This window comes from Somniosus microcephalus, chromosome 5 (genome assembly GCF_052327205.1).
Source record: "Somniosus microcephalus isolate GS21.2 chromosome 5, FLI_Smic_1.0, whole genome shotgun sequence".
Lineage (NCBI taxonomy): Eukaryota > Metazoa > Chordata > Chondrichthyes > Squaliformes > Somniosidae > Somniosus > Somniosus microcephalus.
In genome coordinates this window covers 241,611,857-241,626,691 of record NC_140991.1, presented here as the reverse complement: position 1 = coordinate 241,626,691, position 14,835 = coordinate 241,611,857, and the positions used below count along the sequence as shown (strand labels likewise).

Here is a 14,835-nt window from a genome sequence, read left to right as displayed (position 1 = left end):
CACTAAAACTGTTCACTACTCCAAGATCATCCAGGGCGGCAAAAATAACACTAGGCTTTTCTTCACCACTAACCATCCTCTCAAACCGCCCTCCCCTGCCGCCTCCTCCCTTGCCTCCAACAATAAATGTGAGGAGCTCATGGACTTGAGTCAACATCCATTCAACTGCTTATACTTTCAATTCCCTCCCTTAGTCCACCGGACCTTACTTCCACTCAGTTTTCTACCAGCCCTAACCCTAAATTTGCATATCTCTCTCTCTCCTCTTGCCCCTTCAAAGCTCATCTTGTCAATGAGACCCACCTCCTGCTCTCTTGACCCCTATGCCTACTAAATTGCTGACAACCCAACTTCCCTTCCTAGCTCCCATGTTAGTGAACATTGTTAACGGTTCTCTCTCCTCAGGTATTGTCCCCCTCCCTTCAAATCTGCCGTCATCACCCCTCTCTTCAGAAAAGCAACCCTTGACCCCTCCATCCTTTCAAGCCATTGCCCCATCTCCAACCTCCCTTTCCTCTGAAGTTCTCGAACGTGTTGTCACTTCCCAAATATATACGGGTGGACGGAAGGAAGGAAGGATCCCACAACCAGCAATGTGATAATGACCAGATAATCTGTTGTGGTGGCATTGATTGAGGAATAAATATTGGCCAGGACACCAGGGAGAGCTCCCCTGCTCTTCTTCGAAATAGCGCCATGGGATCTTTTACATCCACCTGAGCGAGCAGACGGTACCTCGGTTTAAGAGTGATGTAGTCCAATCTGAAACGAAGGTCTTCAATCTAAACAGAGGAAACTACAAGGGTATGAGGGACAAGTTGGCCATGGTAGATTGGGAGACTACACTAAAAGGTATGAAGGTGGACATACAATGGCTAACATTCAAGGAAATAATGCATAATTTGCAACAAACATATATTCCTCTAGGGCATAAAAACCCAAAAGGAAAAGTGATCCAATCATGGTTAACAAAAGAAATTAAAGCTAGTATTAAGTCAAAGGAGGAAGCTTATAAAGTTTCCAGAAAAAGCAGTCAGCCTGAGGATTGGGATCTTTGTAGAAATCAAAGGGGAACCAAGAAATTGATAAAGAAAGGGAAAAAGGAATATGAGCACAAACTAGCGAAAAATATAAAAAAAAGGATTGTAAAAACTTCTATAGGTATGTGAAAAGGAAAAGACTGGCAAAGGTAAATGTAGGTCCTTTACAGTCAGAGATGGGAGAATTTATAATGGGGAATGAGGAAATGGCAGAGAAATTAAATAAATTCTTTGTTTCTGTCTTCACGGAGGAAGATACAAAAAACCTCCCAGAAATACAGGAAAACCAAGGGTGTGACTAGAATGAGGAACTTAAAGAAATTTAGTAAAAAAAACAGTACTAGCAAAAGTAATGGGACTAAAAGTCGATAAATCCCAAGGACCGGATGACCTACAACCTGGGATTTTGAAAGAGGTGGCCATTGGGATAGTTGACGCATTGGTTGTCATCTTCCAGAATCTGTAAAATTTTGGAACGGTTCCTACAGATTGGAGGATAGCAAATGTAACCCTGCTATTTAAGAAAGGAGGGAAGAGAGAAAACAGGGAACTACAGACCTGTTAGCCTCACATCAGTAGTTGGGAAAATGCTGGAATCTATTATAAAGGATGCAATAACTGGGCACTTAGAAACTAACAGTAAGATTGGGCAGAGTCAACATAGCTTTATGAAAGGGAAATCCTGTTTAACAAATCTATTGGAGCTCTTTGAGGATGTAACTAGTGGAGTAGACAAAGGGGAACCAGTAGATGTGGTGTATTTGGATTTTCAGAAGGCCTTTGATAAATGTGAAGTTATCCACTTTGGTAGAAAAAACAGAAAGGCAGAGTATTTCCTAAATGGTGAAAGATTGGGGAATGCAGATGCTCAAAGGGACCTGGGTATCCTTGTACATGAGTCACTGAAAGTGAATGTGTAGGTGCAGCAAGCCATTAGGAAGGCAAATGGTATGCTGGCCTTCATTACAAGAGGATTTGAGTACAGGAGTAGAAGTCTTACTCCAATTATATAGGGCCTTGGCGAGACCACACCTGGAGTACTGTGTACAATTTTGGTCTCCTTACCTAAGGAAGGATATACTTGCCATAGAGGGAGTGCAACGAAGGTTCACGAGATTGATTCTTGGGATGGCAGGACTGTCGTATGAGAAGAGATTGAGTAAACTAGGCTGTATTCTCTTCAATTCAGAAGAATGAGAGGGGATCTCATTGAAGCATACAAAATTATTATAGGGCTTGATAGGGTGGATGCTGGAAGAATGTTTCCCTTGGCTGGGGAGTCTATAACCAGGGGCCACAGCCTCAGGATAAACGGTAGGCCATTCAGGACTGAGATGAGAAGAAATTTCTTCAGAGGGTGGTGAATCTTTTGGAATTCTCTACCCCAGAGGGCTGTGGAGGCGCAGTCATTGGGTATATTCAAAACAGAAGTCGATAGATTTCTGACTAGTAAGGGCATCAAGGGATATGGCGACAGGGCCGGTGAATGGAGTTGAGACAGAAGATCAGGCATGATCTCATTGCATGGCGGAGCAGGCTTGAAGGGCCAAATGGCCTACTCCTGCTCCTATTTCTTATGTTATGTTCTATTGTCATCAGAAGGACGGTACTGACAGTGCAGCACTCCCTCAGTACTGCACTGGAGTGTCAGCCAAGATTTTTGTGCTCAAGTCTCTGTAGTGGGACTTGAACCCACAACCTTGTGATTCAGAGGCGAGGGCGCTACCAACTGAGCCACAGCTGACAAAAGCAAAAGACTAAATTAAGTTGAAAGGCTGGAACAGCTTGAGCTCGTCAGCTTCAAAAAGGTAACTTCACAACAGAAGCGGTTTTGTTCAGGGAAGGACAATAAGTAGCGCAGGTAGGAGCAGGAAGTTGCAAAGAGACAGACAGATTAAGTGAGTGAGCAAAACTATTGCAAATGGAGTTCAATGTGGACAAGTGTGAGGTCATCCACTTTGGACCCAAGAAAGACAAATCAGAGTGTTTTCTAAATGGCGAGTGATGCACTATCAACAACACCAAAGACTACGAGTTGAACTTATACGAAGTAGGCTTTTATTGACTAAGAACTGGAGCATGCCTCTGCTAGTGGATCCATCCTAAGAGCTCCCGGGGGAAGGGTGGTGAGTCACCTTTATACCCGGGCTTAGGGGTGGAGCCAGGGGCGGAGACATGCCCGGACCTGTACAGAGTTAACAGTGGTTTACTACATTCACCCCTCGTTTAAAAAAAAGAGTCCGGCGGGGTGAAGTGTTTCAAAAGTTCGTATACGAAAGTCTCTCCGGGGGTCTTGTCTGCCGTAATGATCTTCGTGGTGCCGGTTGCGGCGGTTCTTTGCCCGCGGCCGCTTCTCGCGTGGGACGGAGCACTGGCGTGTCGTCCTCTCGGGGTAGGGATGGCACCGGCATGTCGTCAGTTCGTGGTAGACACCCCGGTGGTGCGTCGTGGGTAGTGGTGGTGGGTGGAGGTAGTGGATGGTGATCGATGGTGTTTCGGGTGGTACCTGAGGGTGCGAGGTCTCGAATTGAGATTGTGTTCTCCCGCCCGTCAGGATACGCCACGTAGGCGTACTGTGGGTTGGCGTGGAGGAGGTGAACCTTTTCGACCAGGGGGTCCGTCTTATGGCTCCTCACGTGTTTCCTGAGCAGGACGGGTCCCGGAGAAGTCAGCCATGTCGGTAGTGATGTTCCCGAGGTGGATTTCCTGGGGAAGACGAACATCTTCTTGCGAGGGGTGGCGTTTGTGGCAGTACAGAGCAGTGATCGTATGGAGTGGAGCGCATCGGGGAGGACATCTTGCCAGCGGGAAATTGGGAGGCCCTTGGATTTTAGGGCGAGCATGGCAGTCTTCCACACCGTTGCGTTCTCCCTCTCTACCTGTCCATTACCCCAGGGGTTGTAGCTGGTAGTCCTACTCGTGGCTATGCCCTTCTCGAGCAGGTACTGGCGCAGCTCGTCGCTCATGAACGACGAGCCCCTGTCGCTGTGGATGTAATTGGGGAAGCCAAATATGGCGAACAGGTTGTTGAGGCACCCGATGACTGTGGCGCTGGTCATGTCTGGGCAGGGGATGGCAAAGGGGAAACGGGAGTACTTGTCAATAATATTGAGGAAGTACGTGTTGCGGTCAGAGGAGGGAAGGGGCCCCTTGAAATCGACGCTGAGACGTTCGAAGAGGCGGGCGGCTTTAATCAGGTGTGCCCTGTCCGGCCTATAAAAATGCGGTTTGCATTCGGCGCAGACCTGGCAGTTCCTGGTCATGGTCCTGACCTCCTCGATGGAGTAAGGCAGGTTGCGAGCTTTAATAAAATGGAAGAACCTGGTGACCCCCGGGTGGCAGAGATCATTGTGGAGGGTCCGTAGCCTATCGACTTGTGCGTTGGCACATGTCCCACGGGATAGGGCGTCTGGGGGCTCATTAAGTTTCCCGGGCCGGTATAAGATATCGTAGTTGTAGGTGGATAACTCGATCCTCCACCGCAATATCTTATCATTTTTGATTTTCCCCCTTTGTCTGTTGTTAAACATAAATGCTAGTGAGCAGGGTGAAACGTTTACCGGCCAGGTAATGCCTCCAGTGCCGTACAGCCTCCACTATCGCCTGGGCCTCCTTCTCGACTGAGGAGTGTCAAATTTCGGGGCCCTGGAGGGTCCGTGAAAAGGCGGCCACGGGTCTCCCCGCCTGGTTAAGGGTTGCGGCTAGGGCGAATTCGGATGCATCGCTCTCCACTTGGAAAGGGATGGACTCATCCACTGCGTGCATTGTGACCTTCGCAATGTCCTCTTTTATGAGGGTGAAGGCCGCACGGGCCTCTGCCGTCAGGGGGAAGGAGGTTGACTTGATGAGGGGCCGGGCTTTGTCCGCATAGTTGGGCACCCACTGGGCGTAGTAAGAGAAGAACCCTAGGCATCTCTTCAGGGCTTTTAGGCAGTGGGGGAGGGGTAGTTCCAGGAGGGGGCGCATTCGGTCGGGGTCGGGGCCGATGACTCCGTTTTCCACCACGCAGCCAAGAACATACATTTTTCTCTGTTGTGTGTCAGATTCAGCCGTTGGGCCGTACGGAGGAATTTTTCTAGGTTGGCGTCGTGGTCATGCCGGTCATGGCCGCAGATGGTGACGTTGTCTAGATAGGGGAAGGTGGCCTGCAGCGCGTTCTGGTCAACCATCCGGTCCATCTCCCTTTGGAAGACCGAGACCCCGTTGGTGACGCCGAAGGGGACTCGGAGGAAGTGGTAGAGGCGACCGTCGGCCTCGAAGGCCGTGTACTGGCGGTCCTCAGGCCTGATGGGGAGCTGGTGGTATGTCGACGTCAGATCAATCGTCGAGAATACCCGGTATTGTGCTATCTGGTTGACCATGTCGGATATGCAGGGAAGTGGGTATGCATCTAATTGCGTGTATCGATTGATCGTCTGGCTGTAATCAATAACCAGGCGCTGTTTTTCGCCGGTCTTCACTACCACTACTTGGGCTCGCCATGGGCTGGTGCTGCCCTCGATAATCCCTTCCCTCAGGAGTCTTTCTACTTCTGATTTAATAAAGCTCCTATCCCCGGCACTGTACCGCCTGCTTTTAGTAGCAATTGGCTTGCAGTCTTTGGCGAGGTTAGCGAACAACGGGGGGGGGGGGGGGGGGGGCGCGGTTTGACCTTCAGGGTGGACAGGCTGCATACTTTGCGTGGCGCCGTGTTTAAATTCTGCCGGCTGCAGACTGTAAGTGGGGGCAGGGGCCCGCCATATGCCATCGCGACGCTCTCCAGATGGCACTGGAAGTCTAATCCTAGCAGTACGGGAGCGCAGAGCTGTGGCAGGACGAGGAATTAAAAATCTCTGTACTCCACGCCGTTCACTGTCAGAGTCGCTACACAGCAGCCGCCAACGTCCGCCGTATGGGACTTTGAGGCCATAAAGACCTGATGGCGTGTGGGTATAACCGATAGGGAGTAGCGTCGCACCGTGTCGGGGTGGATGAAGCTCTCCGTGCTTCCACAGTCGAAAAGGCAATTTGTGGCATGGCCATTTACCTTTACGTTCATAATGGACCTGGCTAGTTGATGGGACCTAGATTGGTCCAGGGTGATGGAGGCCATCGTCGAGGTCGGTGGGTCGCTGTAGTATTCGCCCGCGCCGGGGGCCTGGTCTCGAAATGGTGTCCAAGATGGCGGCTCCCCCGCGGCTGGTGGTGCCCAAAATGGCAGCCCGCACGGCTCACACGTGGTTGGTGGGGTCCAAAATGGCGGCCTGCACAGTTCACACGCGGCGCTGCTGGAATTGGGGGTCGATTTCGCCCTGCACACTCTCGCGTAGTGGTCTTTCTTGCCGCATTTGGAGCAGGTCGCGTCCTTTGCTGGGCATTGCTGTCTGGGGTGCTTGGCCTGGCCGCAGAAGTAGCATTTCTGGCCTCTGGTCATTGCAGCTGTAGTTGGGCTGCTGGCGGCTTGTGGCCTTACCGGGTCCCAAGATGGCTGCTCCCGTGACATCCACGTGGCCATCCGGTCAGGGGGGTAGGCGTCCATGTTCTGGAGGGCCACGTCTAACGAGTTAGCGAGGGCCACCGTCTTCTGCAGGTCGAGCCCCCTCTGTTCCAGCAGCCTCTGCCGAGTATAGTTGGACCTGATGCCAGCTACGTAGGCGTCTCGGATCAGGTCTTCCGTGCATTCCTTGGCCGTCACCGCATTGCAATTACAGGCCCGGCCGAGGACTCTCAGTGCCAGTAAATATTCGGCGCCCGATTCCCCGGGGCGCTGTTTTCGGGTAGCCAGGAGGTGTCTGGCGTAGACCTCATTAACAGGCCTCACGTATTGTTCCTTTAGCGTCGCGATGGCGGCCGCGTAAGTTGTGGCGTCTCGGATGATCGAGTAGACTCGGTGGCTCACCCGTGAGTTCAAGACAAGCCGTTTCGCGTCATCTGTAGTGCAGTAGTGCTGGAGGCCTCCAGGAAGGCTTCGAAACAGCTCAGCCAGTGTTCAAAGTTATTGGCTGCATCTGCTGCTTGAGGATCCAGGTCTAAACGTTCCGGCTTCAAGATTTGCTCCATGTCGAAAATGTAGTCAATAAAATTGATGCACTATCAACAACACCAAAGACTACGAGTTGAACTTATACGAAGTAGGCTTTTATTGACTAAGAACTGGAGCATGCCTCTGCTAGTGGATCCATCCCAAGAGCTCCCGGGGGAAGGGTGGTGAGTCACCTTTATACCCGGGCTTAGGGGTGGAGCCAGGGGCGGAGACATGCCCGGACCTGTACAGAGTTAACAGTGGTTTACCACAGCGAGAAACAGCAACTTGTATTTATATAGCACCTTTAACATAGTAAAACAACCCAAGGCGCTTCACAGGAGCGTTATCAAACAAAATTTGACACCGAGCCACTCAAGGAGATATTAGGGCAGAAGAGGTAGATTTTAAGGAGCGTCTTGAAAGGAGAAAAGAGAGGTAGAGAAGCGGAGAGGTTTAGAGGGGGAAATTCCAGAGCTTAAAGCCTTGGCAGCTAAGGGAACGGCCGCCAGTGGTGGAGTGATTAAAATCGAGGCCAGAATTGGAGCAGCGCAGATATCGCGGAAAGTTGTAGGAGATTAGAGATAGGAGGGGGTGAGGCCATGGAGGGATTGGAAAACAAGGATGAGAATTTTAAAAATAGAGGTGTAGCTTAACCAGGAACCAATGTAGGTCAGCAAGCACAGGGGTGATGGGTGAGTGGGACTTGGTGTCAGTTAGGACACGGGCAGCAGAGTTTTGGATGACCTCAAAGTTTATAGAGGGTAGAATGTGGGAGGCCGGTCAGGAGTGCAACTAGGAACTGTAGAGGAGGAGAGAGATTTGGGTGTCCAAGTATACAAATCATTAAAAGTAATCAATCAAAAAGGCTAATGGAATGTTGGCCTTTATCTCAAGAGGGCTGGAATACAAAAGAGAGGAAGTTATGCTTCAGTCATATAGAGCCTTGGTCAGACACCACCTAGAGTACTGCATTCAGGTTTGGGCACCGCACCTCATGATGAATATATTGGCCTTGGAGGGGGTGCAGTGCAGATTCACCAGAATGATACCGGGGCTTAGAGGGTTACTTTATATGAGGACAGGTTGCATAAATTTGGCTTGTATTCCCTGGAGTATAGAAGATTGAGGGGTGATCTGATCGAGGTGTTTAAAATGTTAAAAAAAACAGGTGCCACAATTCCAGAATACAAATTAAAACACCACTTTAAAATTTGTGCAAATAAGCAAGCCATATCTTACATGGACCTCAGCCCACATTAAAATACAGGAACAAATGAATTAAAAAAATTAACTTAAAGTTTAAAACACCAGAAGTATCTACCTTTTTCATCAGCTGTGCTTTTGCTGTGTTTCCTTTCCACTCTCTGGTACAATATTCCAAAATGGCCATACCGGGTTCAATAGTAGACCTCTCTGTGGCAGCTGCATATGGGAAATTGAGCCAAATATAAAAGAAAGTCAACTTTCTTATTTTGCAATACATGAACAGTTGCAAACAAACACTAAATGTGATCATTTTAGGTATTAATCAAGAACAAGTATCAAGATATAATGTATATTAGATATACAGATTATACATACATGGATGAATAGTTCAAGTCCTCCTCCAGGACTTGAGCACTTAATCTAGGCCGATACCTCAGTGCATTCTATGATTCAGTGTTTCTTGGTTACATTACAACAGTGGCTACACTTCAAAAAGTACTTCCAAAGCGCTTTACAGCCAATGGACGTCCAGTGGTCGTGAAAGGCAATATATAAATGCAAGTCTTTCTTTCTTTTGTTGGAGGTGCCATCTTTTGGCAGATAGGTTAAACTGAATCTCTATCTACCTGTTGACGGATGCAAGGTTAAACTGAATCTCTATCTACCTGTTGAGGTTGAGCAGAGCATTCTCCCCAGTGCCCTCGCCAACATTCACCCCTCAACCAATATAAACTAACTGGTCATCTCATTGCCATGCACAAATTGGTTGCTGCATACAAAACAGTGGCTATACTTCAAGAGCAATTAATTGTATGTTAAGCACTTTGGGAAATCACAAAGACAAGAAAGGCACAATATAAAGGCATTTTTTTTCTTTCTTTTATTTTTAACCCCTCAAATGGAGACTTATTCTATCAAAATACTCATCTGTTGCAAGTGGAGAGAGTTATTTATTTTGAGAGGTATGTGCTTACCATAAAGATCTAAAGCATCAATCTTATATGCTGGTGATGGCCATCAGATCTCCCATGGCAGAACAAAAAATTAGTGAATTAGATCCCAAGGGCCCTCATCATCATAGATTCCAGTGTCCAGCCAATTCTTAATGTCACGGAGTGAACTAAGTGAAGGAATGCACTGGGCACAGTGAAGGCTATGGGCCCTGACAACATCCCGACCGTAGTGCTGAAGACCCCAGCACCAGAACTAGTTGTTTCCACTAGCCAAGCTATTCCAGTTTATTACCTGAAAATGTGAAAAATTGTCCAGGTATGTCCTATCCACAAGCAAGACAAATCGAACCTGACCAATTACCACCCTAGTAACCTCCTCCCGTATATCAGCAAAGTGATGGCACAATTGATGTCTGCTTCCATCAAGTGACGCTAACGCAATGAGTTAAGTGACTTAATATTCACCCCTCCATCTTCGGTGTACTCTCCACAGAAGTACACTCTCTACAGGATGCTCTGCAGCAATTCACCACGTGACCTGCACTTCACAGCTGTTTTAAGTGGATTAGTTCTCTATTTTTCCATGGTTGTGTCAGGTGTTAAAATTTGCCACCGTAATGGCAGTAGACAGTACAGTGATTGGTCAACGGCGAATGCCAGGCAGCAGCTAAGTAACCTGGTCACTTTCAGAAAGTGCCAATGGCTTCAGGCAGATGAACACCTGCAGGAGAATAGTGGATCCCTTGATGGAGAAATGGCATCAAAAGGCAGAGGATCTAACCTTCAATTAGCCAATGGCACCCACACCTGCAAGCTGTGATGCAGCTGTTGTACACAATACAATGAAAGAGCAAAAGCTCCAATAATGGTTGACCAATTATGATGATGGTTGGCCCAGTGTGCGAGGTATAGCCCCCAGACCAAAAACTGCAAAACACAAGTATTACTCTCAAAAACCTTTAGCAGCAGTTTACCTCTGAAGTGCACATCAACAGTAATTTCTAGGCTAATGTTACACAAAGTTTTGAAAGAGCTGGACAGAGTTTCTTCACCATTTATTTTCTCCCTACACCCCTCGTTAAGTCAGTGACACCTTGCTAGTGTTTTTTTTGCTGCTGAGCCCGCTCCAAGGCAATTATTCGTGAGGGAACCTTGGAACGTGTAAGCAAGACATTTAATTGTGGCCAGGTTACAGGTGGTTGGGGGAGGCACATCATGTCATAGCTGAACCCAACTTGTCCTTGTCTGGTGTCCACACATGCACTCCAGCAGGTGCAACTGGAACGAACATTTTGCCCAGGGCAACTATAACACCTCTTCTATGTCCTGGCTGAGTTGAGCCAACTGCAGTCAGACTGGGAGTGAGCAAGTCTCCAATCGTCTTTATATGGCTCAGCTACTCACTAGATAAACCAGCTGAGCCATTGGAGGACCCCAGAGCAAGACTTTTGCCACATTTAAACTATATAAAAAGAAAAAATCCCAAATGAAAGCAGTGCCATAAAAATCACCACCTGGTAAAGTTACCACCCAGTTGTGGTCTGGATAGCTTCATTTTGAAATGAAGTCTATTTTTTCCACCCAGCTATGTATGTGGAGGCATGAAGAGAAGACAGATACATATTTGCCTGAATTACCACAAGCAAATCAAATCAGGCCAATATAATGTGATACAGGCATGATTGCTCAATCTACCAGTGCTGGATTATTTTTCTGTATAAAACTGTCAAGCATCATGCCATGATCCAGATAACCACCATTTGTCTTTGCAACAGTAAAGGTGGGGGTGAAGAAGAAATCGAAGGTGCTCATCCATAACTCTGGAGCCACTGGCATTGTCTCCTGTATATTACAACACTACTGCTAAAGTCAGGGCTGCTATCAGCAGTGCTCTAATACAGCACAAGACTGGAAATGCTCAGGTGGCATTTGATATCTTGCAGCAGCAACCGCAGTTTCTTTCTTAAAATTAGATATTTTAAGCTTTGGAAAGTAATACATCTATCAGCAAAATCTTTATAGCATAGTACCAGATTAATATATATTGGAGGAAAGTGGCAAATGGAATTCAATCTGAAGGAGTGTGAGGTAATGCATTTGGGGACGGCTAACAAGGCAAGTGAATTCATAATAAATGGTAGGATACTGAAGTGCAGAGGAACAGAGGGACCTTGGAGTGCATGTCCACAGATCCCTGAAGGTGGCAGGACAGGTAGATAAGGTGGTTAAAAAGGTATATGGGATACTTTCCTTTATTAGCCGAGGCATAGAATACAAGAGCAGGAAGGTTATGCCTGAACTGTATAAAAGACTAGTTAGGCCACAGTTCTGGTCACTACATTACAGGAAAAATGTGATTGCACTAGAGAGGGTACAGAGGAGATTTACAAGGATGTTGCCATGACTGGAGAATTTTAGCTATGAGGAAAGATTGGATAGGCTGGCGTTGTTTTCTTTGGAACAGAGGAGAGACTTGATTGAGGTGTATAAAGGGCCAATATAGAGTGGATAGGAAGGACCTATTTCCCCTAACAGAGAGGTCAATAACCAGGAGGCATAGATTTAAAGTACTTGGTAGAAGGATTAGGAGAGCTGGAGAACTTTTTTCACCCAGAGGGTGGTGGGGGTCTGAAACTCACTGCCTGAAAGGGTGGTAGAGGCAGAAATCCTCATCGCATTAAAAAGTACTTGGATATGCACTTGAAGTACTGTAACCTACAAGGCTATGGACCAAGAGCTGGAAGGTGGGATTAGGCTGGATAGCTCTTCTTCGGCCGGCACAGACACAATGGGCCGAATGGCCTCCTTCTGTGCTATAAATTTCTATGGCTCTATGACAATATTTTGTTAAAAATTGTTAAAAAAGGGTAGAAGCCATATATACACCAAACTTCATCTGGCTCTCGTAGGAGCTTGCTTGTCCATACAGTTCATATAGTCAATGTAACTACAACACTATGGCCTAGAAATTGGGTATAGCCCCGCCAGCACGTTTGCGCAGAAAATTTTGCGCCCGCCGCGGAGCCAGTTGTGCCCGCCCCATATTCACTTTCAGCGCCCCAAAGCGGAACCGGGCGCTGGTACAGGGTGTGTCCGCCCCGCTTGGAGCGCTGAAAGTGAATTTCAGCACTCCCGGTCCCGCTGCGCCACCCGATGCGGTGCGGCAGGCTGCTGTACTGCAGGCCTCCCCCTTCTCTTAAGGGGGAGGTGCCTGCAACGGCCGGAGCCCCGATTGCAAGTGCCGGCAAAAGAGCCCAGCACAACAGAGAAGTGCCGGGCTCCACGGAAACCAGCCGGCAATGCCGCGGGGGGGGGGGGGGGGGAAGGAGGTGCGGGCAGGCGGCCGCCCCGCACCTCCACCTTAACTTGCGCCGCTAAGGCTGCAGTAAGGACCCGGTCTCCCGATGTTGTTAGCGCCCGCCACGGAAGAGGCGGCCGCTACTGAAGATGGGGATCGGCGTGGTTTCGGGCGGTACCGGGGCACTGCGCACACCGATGACGTCATCGGTGCCGGCGCAGCGCTACCGGCTAACGCCGATGTTAGGGCCCACCTAATTTCGGGAGCGACACAACTTCCGGCGCAACCCACTCTTTCACCCCTAATTGGGCGCAAACGCAACTGAATTTCTAGGCCTATATCTCCTCAATGTCAGTTTTACTTTACACTAAGAAGCCTAACTCAATAACCATAATAGATGATTTTGGGTTTCTGCTGACTTAATTGGTGCGAAGGTGAGGCAGTCAGTAGCAAAAAGAGATGTGTAGGGGGACGAGTGGAAAGAAGATTACCTGCAAGCGGGTTTTCAAACAGCACTCTTTGAGATTTTTCTTTTTCTATCTCATCTTCATCACGGTACAGGTCTTCCGCTCTGCAAGAGAAAAAAGATAAAATAATTTTTGTTACAGAATGGCTTTTCAGCACCATAGTTTAAAGATGCATAAATAAGGGGGAAATCTAGAACTAGGGGGCACAGTTTCAGAATAAGGGGTTGACCATTTAAAACTGAGATGAGGAGAAATTTCTTCTCGCAGAGGGTCGTAAATCTGTGGAATTCTCTGCCCCAGAGAGCTGTGGAGGCTGGGTCATTGAATATATTTAAGGTGGAGGTAGACAGATTTTTGAATAATAAGGGAGTTATGGGTTATGGGGAGCGGGCAGGGAAATGGAGCTGAGCCCAAGATCAGATCAGCCATGATCTCATTAAATGGTGGAGCAGGCTCGAGGGGCCAAATGGCCTACTCCTGCTCCTATTTCTTATGTTATGACCTGGAATCCACTGCCGACGGAAGTGGTGGAAGTGGAGACACTCAGGCCTAGAAATTGGGTATAGCCCCGCTTGGGGCGTTAGAATTGGCACAGCGCAAAGTTTATAGCCAGACGCAACTTATCGCCACCTGGCACGATATTGGGTTGCATCGCCTCTAAAGGTGAGGCGCGAATTTAGGCGTTACACGGGACCCCTAAGGCGCTAAACTTCCAGCGTAACCCAATATCGGAGCGGACGGGCGCAGCGCAGGTGCTCTCAATTACCGATGACCACGAGACTTCCAGGCGCCGGCCAGCTCTTAAAGGGGTGGGTCAGTCAGCTTCAGCATCCACACTTTGCACCTTGCAGGCCTCAGAATCGGCGCGGGCCCTTCTCTGGCGCTAAAAACTTGGACCAGATGGAGAAGGCGAGGCAGAGAGCAGAGCGCTTCACCAATGAGGCTCTGGAGCAATTGGTGGCCGCAGTGGAGCGCCGGCGAGATGTTCTCTACCCAGACAATGGCAGGAGGCCGAATCATAAGGGCTACCGACGAGCTTGGAGGGATGTACGCCAGAGGGTCAACTCCAGCAGCATGGTGACCAGGAGCCCTGACCAATGCAGAAAGAAATTCAACGAGCTCACTCGGGTCGTGAGGGTGGGTGTTGTTTCTGCAAACTTCTGCATCCCTTCATTTGCACCTGACTTTATGGCTACAGGGTGGCCTGTGCCCCATTGGCCATCTGCCAGCAAGCACCCATGGCCCTTTCTGGGCACACACATGCACATTTGACTCAAGGTGTCATGTAAGGGCTCTTCCACCATGGGGGGCCATGAGATGATCACTCAGGGCATCAGGTAACATAACTTCCCCTCCTTTCCCCTGTAGTCCAAGCTGGCGAGGATTGGCAAAGACCAGCTTCGCACCGGTGGAGGACCTCCACAAGCGGTCACTCTCACGGATCTCGAGGAGACAGTCCACCAGATTCTTGGAGGACATCCGAGTGGTCCTGTAACCACTGCAGCTGCCGACCCCATTGTTGACAGCGATGGTAAGGTTCTCACCTTTTACAACTGTCTCCTTCCACTTGTTCCCTCCACCAGCATGCTTTCTCACTATGGACCCATGTCATAGCCTTGCCGCAATCTGGCATCCCTTGCTGCCAAGCTGTCCTTTTGCTAAAGCCACTCTTCCACCTCCCTGCTTTCAGATGCTGCATCACCAGCTCGGGAGCCAGGCCCTCAAGCTGCCAGTGCCAATGCCTCCGAAGGCTCAATGAGAAAAGTACTGTCCAACAGAAGGTCAGCAACTCTCTCCAGCAACGATCAGAATGGCCAGGGCAAATGGCTGCAGCTTTTATACTAGTGCTGTCCCCTTTAAATAGCGC

General features: G+C 48.9%; 1 protein-coding gene across 5 annotated transcripts in view; it reads right to left on the bottom strand.

The window, feature by feature from the left end:
- LOC147117625 (uncharacterized) overlaps window positions 1-14,835 on the bottom strand; it is a 58,998-nt gene that overhangs the window by 13,485 nt on the left and 30,678 nt on the right. For all 5 annotated transcript variants that reach the window (XM_085988763.1, XM_085988759.1, XM_085988761.1 and 2 more), the window contains exons 7-8: window positions 12,993-13,072; window positions 8,366-8,466 (exon numbers count right to left, since the gene is read on the bottom strand). In XM_085988763.1, the coding sequence (XP_085844889.1) occupies window positions 8,366-8,466; window positions 12,993-13,072 (181 nt within the window). The remainder of the gene's footprint in view (window positions 1-8,365; window positions 8,467-12,992; window positions 13,073-14,835) is intronic.